The sequence below is a fragment of the Corythoichthys intestinalis genome, chromosome 4 (assembly GCF_030265065.1).
Source record: "Corythoichthys intestinalis isolate RoL2023-P3 chromosome 4, ASM3026506v1, whole genome shotgun sequence".
Lineage (NCBI taxonomy): Eukaryota > Metazoa > Chordata > Actinopteri > Syngnathiformes > Syngnathidae > Corythoichthys > Corythoichthys intestinalis.
The window spans coordinates 29,312,061-29,325,252 of record NC_080398.1 but is presented as its reverse complement, the minus strand read 5'-3'; the positions used below and the strand labels follow the sequence as shown (position 1 = coordinate 29,325,252).

At 38.7% G+C, this 13,192-nt stretch overlaps 1 protein-coding gene across 1 annotated transcript in view; it reads right to left on the bottom strand.

Annotated features, from left to right (window-relative positions):
* Positions 1 to 13,192, bottom strand: part of leng8 (leukocyte receptor cluster (LRC) member 8) — a 23,831-nt gene extending 10,639 nt beyond the window's left edge. The window contains exons 1-5 of the mRNA XM_057834113.1: positions 12,852 to 13,192; positions 11,410 to 11,545; positions 11,190 to 11,312; positions 11,040 to 11,117; positions 4,660 to 5,071 (exon numbers count right to left, since the gene is read on the bottom strand). Coding sequence (XP_057690096.1) covers positions 4,660 to 5,071; positions 11,040 to 11,117; positions 11,190 to 11,312; positions 11,410 to 11,545; positions 12,852 to 12,892 — 790 coding nt within the window. The 5' untranslated portion in view covers positions 12,893 to 13,192. The remainder of the gene's footprint in view (positions 1 to 4,659; positions 5,072 to 11,039; positions 11,118 to 11,189; positions 11,313 to 11,409; positions 11,546 to 12,851) is intronic.

Sequence of the window (13,192 nt, the reverse complement as noted above, 5' to 3'; positions counted from 1 at the left end):
AGTACTTATGTACAGTATGTTGAATGTATATATCCGTCTTGTGTCTTATCTTTCCATTCGAACAATAATTTACAGAAAAATTTGGCATATTTTATAGATGGTTTGAATTGCGATTAATTACGATTAATTAATTTTTAAGCTGTGATTAACTCGATTAAAAATTTTAATCGTTTGACAGCCCTAAATTAATTATTTCAACAACCTCGCAACTAGCCTTTGTGGCGTTCTCTTTCGACTCTCGGGCTCTTGCGAAATACTGCTGCTGTAAAATTAAACTAGCTTCAAGTTTCTTCAATTTCTCGCAACATATCTTCCCTGTAATCTTGTCATACATGTCATTGTGTCGTTTGTTAATATCACCTCACATTGAACTCTTTAAAAACAATGACTGTCTCTTTGCAAATGACGCAGACACAGTTGTTGCATATTTTAGAGAAGAAATACAGTAGTCCAATTTCCACCCATCCTTGAAGCGTCGGCTGTCACAGTCAACTTTCTTTTTTTTGTTGATTGTCGCCATTTTAGAAATGGGGAATAAAGGGTAACGCGGGGTAATGTTGCTTAGAGTGCTGCTGCCTTTTAGTGGGTAAATGAGGAGCAGCATTTAGTGTGTAAGATACTTCATATGCTGGTAGCAGTACTGCTGACCAATTTATTAAGTCTGTGTGCGGGCCAGACGTTATTGATTTTATGACAGAAGCTGGGGGCCGGATGAAATTTGACCACGGGCCGCATTTGGCCCCCGGGCCGGACTTTGGACATGTCTGCCGTAAACTGTATTTTAATTATTCATCTTAATTGTAATCATTTAGTTTCTAATCAGAGTGCTAATAACATTGCATTAATTTATGTGTATATGATTATAAAATATTTAAAAAATATAGTAATGAAAAAATATAATTGCTAATACTTAGTTTAAATGACAAAAAAATAATGGGTAAAAGGACTTGAATGCCCGTTCCCCCAACAAAAAAAAAGTTTAAAATTGTTAAAAACAGCCACTTGTTCTACAAAGGGTTAACCCTTTGATTCCCAAATGTAGATTTACAAATACAGGTAGTCCCCGGGCTACGTTGGCGATATAACCTGAATTTTCGTGTAAGTTGGAATCAAACCTTTAAGTATCCCTAAATAAATCAAAATAACTATCCAAAACCTGTATTTTACATCATATTAATAAGTAAAAAATAAGATGCTGTGACGTACGTTGTGTTAAATGCTGTTATATTCAATGACTATTCGGGTTTAAAAAAAATACATTTTAAAAAAAAAACTCTTCGGGCTTTACCCGTGAGAGAGGGATGACATCATGACCGCTCAGGTCGCCAGCGGCACCTCTCTCAACGTGAACCCACTGTCCGAAATAAAATACGGATCGGGACGGAGGAGAAGCAGCAGCAGCATGAGAACAAGGAAGTGGGAACTGCAGAACTGCGGCGACGCTCCTGGGGAAGGGTATCCTGACATAAAGAACACCAACGGAAACTAGGTACTGTTTACGGGACGGAAAAAAAAAAAGACGACTGGAGAGAATGGCGGACGAAACTCTGGTGTGGTAAAGTCAAAAACACGGAAACTGGGTAAGTCGTTACCCGGGGACTACCACATGAAATAGCATAGCGGGAATAAATAAGTTCATGAAAATAATAATCAACAAAAATTAGGGCTGTCAAAATTATCGCGTTAACGGGCGTTAATTAATTTTTTAAATTAATCACGTTAAAATATTTGACGCAATTAACGCACTAGGCCCGCTCAGACAGATTTAAATGTCAGTACAGTGAAAGGCCAACTTGTTAATTGTGTTTTATGGAGTTTTTCCGCCCTCTGCTGGCGCTTGGGTGTGACTTGCATATGTTATGTGGCGTAATGTCGCCCTCTGCTGGCGATTCAGTGCAGCTGATTATTTGGGTTTCGGCGCGCTTTTCTGACGTGATTATATGTCGATGCGAACTCACACTAATAGACAGTGCTATTCAGACCAGCTAACATCCGCATCCAGTATTCAGTGGCAGTTCTCATAGCCCCATCACACTGTTTGTGTCTAATACATGCATCGCTTGTGAGTTATATTCCTCCTTTGTTTATATTCATGAGCATTAGATAGTTATTGATGATGTGCATTTGAATTTGTTCACATATATGGTAGGCCTGAACGATATATCGTTTAAACATCGCCATCGCGATGTGCGCATGCGCAATAGTCCCATCGCAAGGACGTGCGATAGTTTTTTCATTTCATTTTTTTAAATCCACAAACGTTTGTTTTGAGCAAGGAGCGAGAAGGAGAGTGAACAGTCTCTCATTCTCTCCAGCTCGCAGTCATCGGCTCCTCCCCCTCCCCTGCTAGAGCGGAGTGGAGGGAGGAGGGGCCGAACAGCAGAGCGGAGGGAGGAGGGGCCGTTTTCAAAGTGAAAGCAAGCAATCAAGCAGCACGTTGAATAGGGAAGACTGTATCCAAAAGGAGTTTTGGAAGTATTTTGGCTATCGACAAGAATATAAGGAACAAAAAACAGCCCTGTTGACAGTGCCTCGCCATGGTTGCCTCAACAAGAAGTAATCCGTCGAACATGTGGGACCATTTAAAACGCAGGTATCTATGCATTCCTGCTACGAGCTTCCCATCAGAGGCTTTTTAGTACAGGTGGGAACATTGTTACGTGCCAACGTTGTTGTCTCAAGCCTGCAATGGTGGATAAACTAGTAGTCTTGGCCAAAAACCTATGAGACCCAGTTGAGAATTGCTGAGCAAGGAAGGTGGACGATATGCAGACAAATACATAAATTTGGGAGTTAAAATGGTTCTGTTATTCATCAGTTATTTGCTGTTATTCAGTTCAATTATTTACAAGTTCAATTGAGTTTCTGTTTCTTTTATATTTAAATTAACTGTAAATCGTATTTTTCAAATAACTATAGTACAGCTGCACATAAAGTTTTGATACTTAATATTTTTTAAATATTTTTACAACTTTGTTGCAGTTTTGCAGTTCTATATTGTTATATTTTGTGTAAACAACTCAGGGGACTAATGCACTTGCACTTTTATTTGACATTTAATATTTAAGTTCAAATATGTTGACAACTTTATTGTTTTACTGAGGTTCTTATTTATTGTTATAGTTTGTGAACAACTCTTATTTGTCATATTTAATATTTTTGTTCAAATATGTTTACAACTTTGTTGTTATTTTACCGAAGTTTTTATTTATTGTTATATTTTGTCAAAAACTCAGGGGACGAATGCACCTGCTCTTTTATTTGTCATTTAATGTATTTGCTGCTGTTGAAGTGTCAAATATTGTGTTCAAGAAATTATCTATTTTGTGCAGACATGGCTTCCTGGATCCCTTCATAATAATACAGCAATCTTAATCATTCACAAATGAAACGGTATTATATGAATACACTGTGGTCACGGTGTGTCATGCAAAGTATTTCCAAACAGCTATTCAAGTCATCTAGTGAATATTTCTTTAAATTTTTTTTTTTTTACTATCGCAATATAATATCGCAATATATTGCACACCTAAAAAAAATCGCAACAATAGTTTTTTCCAATATCGTTCAGGCCTAATATATGGTGAAATGCAGTTACATTGTTAGATGCTTGTGAGCTAATTGGCTAGTGCTACTGCTCAAATGGACACGTGTGTGTACATTTTATGTTATTTTGTGATTTATGCAAGTTATTGACACATTGCCTTGTTATTTTCAGTTTTACAAAAATACAAGAAACGTGCTCCTGTCAAAAAGAGATGACTTCAGTAAAGCCCATGCAACTTTGCCACACCGTCCGATTTCTTTTTGGAACTTATGTTCGCTATCTGTCAATTTGTGTACTCACACACATTGAGGACAGAATAGGGCTACTAGTTTATTTTTTGATTGAAAATTTTACAAATTTTATTAAAACGAAAACATTAAGAGGCGTTTTAATATAACATTTCTATAACTTGTACTAATATTCATCTTTTAAAAACTACAAGTCTTTCTATCCATGGATCACTTTAACAGAATGTTAGTAATGTTAATGCCATCTTGTTGATTTATTGTTATAATAAACAAATACAGTCCTTATGTACCGTATGTTGAATGTATATATCCGTCTTGTCTTATCTTTCCATTCCAACAGTAATTTACAGAAAAATATGGCATATTTTATAGATGGTTTGAATTGCGATTAATTGCGATTAATTACGATTAATTAATTTTTAAGCTGTTATTAACTCGATTAAAAATTTTAATCGTTTGACAGCCCTAACAAAAATATATATCAAGGGTTAGAAAATTACAATATCTGAAAAAAATTTAAAAAGACATTCAACATTAAAAAATCTTGAATGTATAATCATATGAGGAATGTATTACTGCCTCCTGTAGTATATCAGAAATATCTAAATTCATATTTTTCTATATTAACTTGTTTTATTACTTTTAGATGTATATCTCAATTTAACTTTCTCGAACTAGTATTTTTTTTTTTTAATCAATACTATTTTTATGTACTTGAATTCTTCCAAAGCTGGATGTATATCTCAAATGTAAATACAGGCATGAAGGGGTTACAGCTCTTAAGTGTCAACTTTTGAATAGCTGTCCACTGTAGTGACCATTGTCCCTGAAAGGGTTAATGCTATAACTTTGCTGCCGTCTTACGTTTCATGCGATGCCAGAGTTGCTGTCCTGGGTTTTGCGGTTTGGGTTTATTAGCCTCTCCTCTGCCAATTCCGGCTCCGTACGGCCCGGCTTGCATCTGGGTCGGACTCTGTGGGGGCTGATAATTGTTCGGAGCCTGAAAGCCAGGCCCGTAGTTGGGACGTCCAGGGCATGAGTTGTAAATCTGGTTGGGGTCCCCGTGTGGATATGGCACAGAATTATTGGAACTGTAGGCATTGTGGGGTGGAGGAGGGGGGTATTGGGAATTGGGTGGGGGAGGTAAGGGTGGGGGCGGAGGAGCAACAGGTTTTTCTGAGGTGGTTGGGCTTTGGGGCGGCTGAGGAGTGGAGGGGGGTTGAGGTTGAGAAGGGTAGTTGGGAGTCGGTTCATCCATTCCAGGAACCGGGGGAGGCTGGAGAGAGAAGCAAGATAATTTTAGGCTTAAAGACGAGCCAGCTATGACAAATCCTTATTGTGTAACACTTCCTGTGTACTTTTTACTGAGTTAAAACAGACTGCCATATTTATTGTAGTCAAAGCACAACTGAACTATAAAACACTCAGCTAAAACTGCAAAAACAAAAACTCAAATGCACAGTGATTGACAATCATACCTACCACTAGTAATCAGTACTACATCATGCTTTTTCAGAAGTGGAGGAAACCACATGTGTTTTCAGGCTCCACCCAGAAGGTAAATTACTAAATTAGTTTGACCAACCGCCAATCGGAGAAAAATGTGATTCAAGTAATATGTGTACAATATTTTGATCAGGAATCTGCATCTACAAATAAGGGCGCTTTCACATTAGACCAGTGCTTCTCAATTATTTTCTGTTACAAAAAAAGTAATATAGATCAACTTAGAATAAAGTATAACTTTTTTTTTTGTAAAAGAAAAGACTTCAAGTGCATCAATTTGCCTGAATTAAAAAAACAAACAAACAAACAAAAAAACATCACATCCAAACTAAATATACATTCAAGGTACATTTTTGGACCATTTCATACTGAAAAATAAAGTTAAATCTAAATTGATTAGCAACATTAACTTACAAAGACAATATGCCAAAAAATGTGACCGAAAAAAAAAAACCGACAAGTGTCATTGGACTGAGGGTCAATTTTTATTTTGGCTGCAGGCATTATCAGCTCCTTTGCTATTGTGTGCTGCTATTTTGCACAGAGCATGCTAACAGTGCTCACTGGTTTACTGATGTAACACTGACAAATGATGATTGTTGGCAATATTTGGCACCTTTTCACAGAAAAACAATGAAGCAGCTCATTAATGTGATTTGGGTCTAACGGGTTTAAATGACGTCTGAATTGATTTGGCTTCCCGCTGTCCGCTGCAAACTTTAGACACAGTAAACAGACTGGTCTTTCCTCGTCTCCTACTGTATTAAAAGTCAAAACCAAACGCTACATAAGCTTTGTTATATATCCTCGTCTATCTCTTCATGCCTCAGTGCTCTTTGCAGTGTGCTCGTTTGCTTCAAAAATACAGTTGTAACTCTACATACAAAGTTAATTTATTCCAGGACCTTGTTTTTAAGTCGAAATGGTCGCATGTCGAGCAGGATTTTCCCATAGGAATATATTAGAATTAGAGGTGGGAATCTTTGGGCACCTAACGATTCGAATACGATTCAGAGGCTCCGATTCAATTGTAAATTGATTATTGATGCACAACAACTCCCCCTCCTCTGCTTTTAATTTTTTTGTACACTAGTTCCAAAATTGTTCAAAAATCCTCTCAGGCGAAACAAAATACTATTTCAGTATCAAGTTAACCGTTAAAAACAGTAAATAAAATACTCAAGTCCCCATTCTGTATCGGCAGCTTTAAACTACATTCAATTAATTTAATGTTGTGAATCAACCTTTAAAGTTTTTAAAATTGTTCCCGTCATTCCATAATTTCCCTTCGGTCTACTTTCGACGTGAAAGTTTTAAAATGGTTTCATTATTTGAAGATAGATTCAAGTCAAGATTTTGCCGATTTGTTTTATTTCTTTATTTATTTTTTGGATAAAAAGTAATTGGGTTTGTTACAACAGAGCCTTCTAGAGAAGTCCACCGCTTTAAGATGGTGCCTGTTTACTAGCGTGGGAAAGTGTCATTTCGCATCTAGTTCTTGGTATATGATCTAACACGGCCGTCTGTCATTTCACATCTAGTTCTAGATATATGTGATATCTACCATAGCCGTATGTTGCAGTATGTTTGTAGCAACAAGTAACTGGGCGCTGTTTGTAGCAGCTGACGGCCGCAGTCAGGTATTATTGTTTTTTTTTTTTTTTTTTTTGGTAATCTAGTGGCATGAGTTGAACATGATATTTACTCTCTGTCCATTCCTCATTGCGTCCTGAAGACCGCGCTGACTGTGTTTTATTTCCGGTTTACCTGGTATAATTCAAGAATCGGAATTTGGATGTTTGTGAATCGTTCTCGAATCTTCCACGGCCGAATCGCGAATAATCTAAGAATCGGAAATTTCGCACACCTCTAATTAGAATTATTCATCCGTTCCACAGCCCAAAAACCTACACTAAATCCTTAATAAATACTGCTGTTACGATTGCAAATAGCAATTACAAAGAGCAAAACAAATAAATTATCAGTAAGAATCAGAATAATATAATAATAATAATAATAATAATGATAATACCTGCAATCTTGTAATGAATCAGGTTCTAATGTGGCACTTTTTTTTGCTGTACCTGAATGCACCGCGGGGCTGACGTGACGGTAAGCGAGAGCGCGGTTCTATTTCACTTTCTGTTTTGATGCTGGCGTCACCAGTAGCGGCGTGTTGTGTTGCATAAATTGATGGAATAAATGATTAGAAACCTGACGAAGCTGACCATTTCTTTGGCGATGTTACCACAGTAATAATTGTCACCTTAACTTACGTATAAAGGCTGGCGAACGAAGGAGTACTGTTGTCCAAGAACGACGTTCAACGGCCCTATTGTCGACCGAGTTCATGGATGCACACACTGTGCTTATATTTTGCTATCATTTACATCTTCATTACAATGGTAAGCGTCACCTTTTCTTTTTTTTCCTTCTCCACCTATAGACCCTACCCACCGACGTCACAAAATCACGTGCTCGCTGTATGGTTCCGCCCACTTGTCCGTCATTTTGTGTCTGTATCAATGGTCTCAATTGATCGGGCAATTTATAATGCATTTCAAGGAAGACCCGGTGCTTTCGGATGCCGTAAACTCACTTGATGCGTTGCATAAAAGGCGTTATGTGGAAAAGCTTCAGTTTATCCATTCGCCAGATCCATATTTGATGCCTAAATCGATGTTTTTCGACCCGCTGTCTCCGCCGTATTTGCCACACATCTGCTAGCTACCCTGAACTGTAAAATTATCTTGTCCACACAAAATCAGCCTATTCTCACGAAAGTTTGAAAAACTTTAAGAGCTTGGAGGCTTATAAATACTTCGTTGCTGGTTGGGTGAAACAGGTCCTCGTCCACGAAAATTCGGCAGGAATCTATCTTGTGCTTGGAAAGGTGAGTTACGAAATTTTCAATTCAAAATCTTTTGTTATTGCTAACATCCACTGTCAAGTCTAATGTATTTCATGTCGTTTTTCAATGGAGTTAGGGCTTTTAATGTTTATATGGTTTAGCGATAGCACTCTCACTACATATACGTGTATGTTGTCGGCGATTAGCCTAGCAATGATCTTAATTGTGGTTGTCAGCCCAAAACCCTCTAAATATATATTAAATGCATCTTACCAGATATAAATTGACTACTACATAATCTGTGGTAATCGTTTGGAGCCCAGTTTTCTCGTCGAATTGCAGCAGCCCATCTCGCTCTCTTCTCTCCGGGTCTCTCGGAATCCGGTAGAACTTCAAGTCTCTCCGTCTATCTTCTCTGTTATTGCAACCGACCGCCACACACGCCTTCACCATTTTGATTATTAATGTTAACGAGCAGAAAAACACGTCGTAAATAGGAGGAATGTACGTAGCCGTAACAGGGAAACATGATGTGTTGACGGACAATTGGGCGGCACCAGTCAGGAGGAAGGAGTTGTGACGTCACGTGGGTAGGGTCTATACTAACCATTTTGGACCCAGTGTTGCCTTCTCTCACAAGAAAATCAGCCGCGTGTCTGTCTTCCGGCAAAACAAAGAAACTGTGACGCTGTCAAAAAGAGTTATTTCGAGCATGTCGTCGGATGTAGAAACAAATGGCCAGTCAAATTTTACATCTGATGTCGAAAAGATTGTGTGTCGAAGCAATCGTATGTCGAGGTACCACTGTACTGTGCACTCTGAAAATGAGAGCGCCACTGCCACCCACTGAGTGGGTGTGCAAGGACAATTTATTCTAGTACGGCAAAAAAGTATGTTTCCCCCGAGGTCAGGGGGCCCGCCCCACTAATTGAGGAGTACTGCATTAGACCAAATGGACCAGGGTCTGGTTGAAGAGCTACCTCGCAACAACACTTGCAAATGACTTGTTGAAAAGGTTAAGTATTCACACTGTGCCAACCGAACTTCGAGTAGCATCACATGGACGAAAGGCGCACTCATTGATTTCACAAATTTAGATGAGGAAATACCTCCCTACTGGGAGGGGTGGAAGCATGGAGCGTCACAGCGTTGGTCTTTGACGCTGCACGTAATGTAGCATAAGCGCACCCTGCTTCACTTGTGGGCTTAAAGTGGACCAAGACCCATCATTTTTGAGCAGACCAGAATTCGTCTGTTTGGTCCGAACAAGAGTTCAGATGCGCATTCATATTTACAAGAACTTTGGTGAGTTTCCGGAACGATTTCACATTATTGTCTTTTTTCTACACACCCTTATTCTAATTAACCCTTATGCTGGGCAAAAAAAATCTACGTTTATTTTTGCTCTACTCAAACACCAGAACAAAGCGCATTATTTTTGGTCTGGGATATTTCATACTTTTATTATTTTTATTGCTAATGTGGTTTTAATGAGAAATGAGCACTTTACGTTATCCTTTTTGAAGTTGCATTTGGTCAGCCATTTTCAAAGAGCCAAAAATGGCGTAGAGGGCATGCCAAACCTCATGATTTGATTTCTATGTGTAAAGTTTCATCCAATCATCTCCCAGAAGTGTCAATATTACATACATAAATTAAGTGTATTTACTGGTTTAGAGCAGTGCTTCTCAATTATTTTTTGTTACGCCCCCCCCTGAGGAAGACTTAAATGTTTCGTGCCCCCCTAGCCCCCCCCAACTCTGCCGCCAGTGTAAACAGTATCATTTGTCTATAAAATTATTATTATAAGTACACCGCTGCCCTTTACACTCTACCCTTTATTCTACTAAAGAAAAAAATATATAGATCAACTTAAAATAAAGTATAACTTTATAAACATTTGTTTGTAACAGAAAAGACTTAAAGCGCATCAATTTGCCAGAATTTAAGAAAAAAAAAAAAAAAAAAAGTCACAGCCATACTGTAAAAATACACATGGTACATTTTTTGACCATTTGATACTGCAATATAAACTGTAATATAATCCCTAAATAATAATTTCAAATCCATTAGCAATATTAACTGAGGACAAAATGCCAAAAAATTTGACCGAAAAAACAAAAATGAATAGAACAAAAACGACAGTGTCATTGGACAGGGGGACAGTTTTATCTTTGCTGCTCGCAGTACCAGCTCCTTTGCAATGGCGTGGGGCTATTTAGCACTGAGCATGATAATAAACAGTGCTCTCTAGTAGAAAAGTAGAAGCCAAAAGCTAAACAGCCCGAAAACAGCGAATTTGCAGCAGCCGGGGAAAAAACGGATGTGAGTACGGTCGTCGCAACGCTCCTAAGCCGAACACGTCGCTCCTTGGGCGGACATGTGAGAACCAGAAAAGATAGCGGGTCGCTACGTGAGCCCGATCTTCATATCTCTTTGCGGTGTGCTACAACTGTGCTTTTGTTCGGTTCAAAAACACTGCGTACGCTCTGAAAAAGAGAGCCACTGACAACCCTGGAATGGATGTGCATATACACTTTATTCTAGTATGGAAAAAAAAATATGTTCCCTGAGGTCACATGGGCCACCAACGGCATCGGCCCCACTATTTGAGAAGTACTGGTTTAGAGACGCAACTGAATCATGTCCTTCAGCAGCATGCTTAGGTCTGAAGGGGTTAAGTTGGGACATTACGTAAAACATGCATAAAAAAAAAAAAAAAAACTAAAGCGGCAAGCTAATAACACTTCTCTGGATGGTCTTTTTTTAGTTTGTAGTCTTTTGAGTTCAATGTAGAGTGAAAAGGATGTGCAAATAACTGTATTGTTTCTATTAAAAATTTACAGTCTCAAATTAATTGGAATTTTGATTTGCATATCTCATTTACCTGCCCATTTGAGGGTGGAGGTGCTTGATAAGGTCCTTGGGGAACTGCATACTGATTTTGTGGATATCCAACTCCATACTGTAAAGTATGAACATAATACAATGATGCATAATAGGATTTTCATAAAGTCTCATTTAGGTCTGTACATACCGGATTCATTGGATAGTAGTAGTTATAAGGATATGTGTATCCTGGATACTGAGGCGGATTTTGCTGATACCATTGATAATATTGTTGGTGCTGCATGGCAGCATCATTCAATCCTGCCTGAAACTGATTAGCATTTTCATTATGATCGTGTATTGGGAAGAATTCATTGTGCATTAATATGGAAATTGAATTTGTAAAGTCAAAGCCTGGCAAAGCTTACCTCTAATGCGGTCAGGTTGCCTTGTGCATTCTTGCCATTTTTTGGACTCTTGCTAATAGAGGCAAGTGCTTGCCTTGCTTTCTCCCATTCGGGATTTTCTGTAACGTGATTTTCTGGACCTCCACCAACATAAGACCTGTCATGTAAATGGTACTTTGTCAAAAAGTGTATAAAATACGGTGTCAGAGAAACATCTAAAATATCAGAATCTTTTAACAATTTAACACGTTGGCTGCCATTGATGGTGCTGGTAGTCCAATCCATTTTTCCTGGGAGGGTTGATCGATGCAAACCTCTCTCAGTCAAAATGGATTGGACATCTGTTGCAGTCAGTTGCCACGTTTACATGGAGCCAAATATTCCAATTACAATCGGAATATTTGTTCAAACCGAATAAATGTGTTCCATATAAACACCTCATTCGGAATGAACAGGCCCAGACCGAATGGAATTTCATTCCGATTCACAGGGGTGGAATATTCCTTTTCCCAAACCGATTAGAAGTAAAATTATATCATGTAAACAGGGAAGCGGAATGGTGTCTGGTTGCGTTCTTTCTGCGCATGCTCCGTACTGACTCACTTGGTGACGTAAGTAACGTCACTTGCAACATGGCTTCCAAGCACACGCACAGCGCACCCACACAACTTTTTAAATGAACGGCGTATCATTCTGAAGTTTTGTTTCCACTCGAAAAGTTAAAACAGCAGCTGATCTGACGATCGATCTCCATGTTTTGCAACGTGACGCTTTGTTTTGATAAATCTGCGCATGTCAGACGGCAGTTGTCAAACGTCCTTTCGGAATAAAGGCAGTCACATGTAAACGCTGGATCGGAATAGATGAAGTGACATGTAAACAGCTTATGTGAAATTTCCATTCGGAATGATTTGAATCGGTATGAATAAAAGTCAGCATGTAAACGTGGCTAGTGGGACTGAAACATCAGCATTCACAGGCAGTCCTCTCAGTTTAAACCAATTGGACGTTTGATTGTCAATGGCAGCCACCAAGTTAATTACAAATATATTTGCTGGTTCACTATTTTAACCCTCACGTCATTTATGTCTTACAGGATTATCTATGCCATGCCCTTCTGAACCACCAGTTAAGGATTGCTTTATTTTTGAACCCACGATCACAGTCGTAAATTCGTAATGGGATTACACAGGTTTAGTATAGAATGCAGGGATTTTGCGACCACGATGCAGATTTAAAATAAATAAAATCCAAATCAACTTAACCGAAGAAAGTCGGTTATTAAAAGCAGTTCCTAAACGAACAATTTCCGTGTTATCAGAAGTGTACTCGTCAACAATGTGGTCACCTTTTATCTTTAACCTGAATACTTGACTCGCATTACGTTTAAGTGTCGCATTCACAGTTCAATGTGATAATTTAACATCAAGTTTGTCTTCTTTTTTTGGACATGTGCTACGTACCAGTTATTTTTCGGGGGTGCTTGTGCCGCGTTGGCCGCCATTTCGCCTCGATCAAGCTAGCTTGACGCTAGCTTGGACGGCTTCGCTAGCAGACAGGCTAGCACAAATGCTAAGCTAACACCGTTCCACCACTCAGTGGTGCTAAACTGCTAACGTTACAAAAAAACAGCTGCCAACTTGTCAGTGAACTTCACTACGAATATCAAAACGTTGATTCAATGTATAAATTTGACGAAGAACCTATTCGGGATTGAATAAACTAGCTGATTCGATCGTCATTATCAAGTTGGACGGACAAGAAATGCAGGAATACAAAATGGCAGCTCGGCAGGAAACCAAGC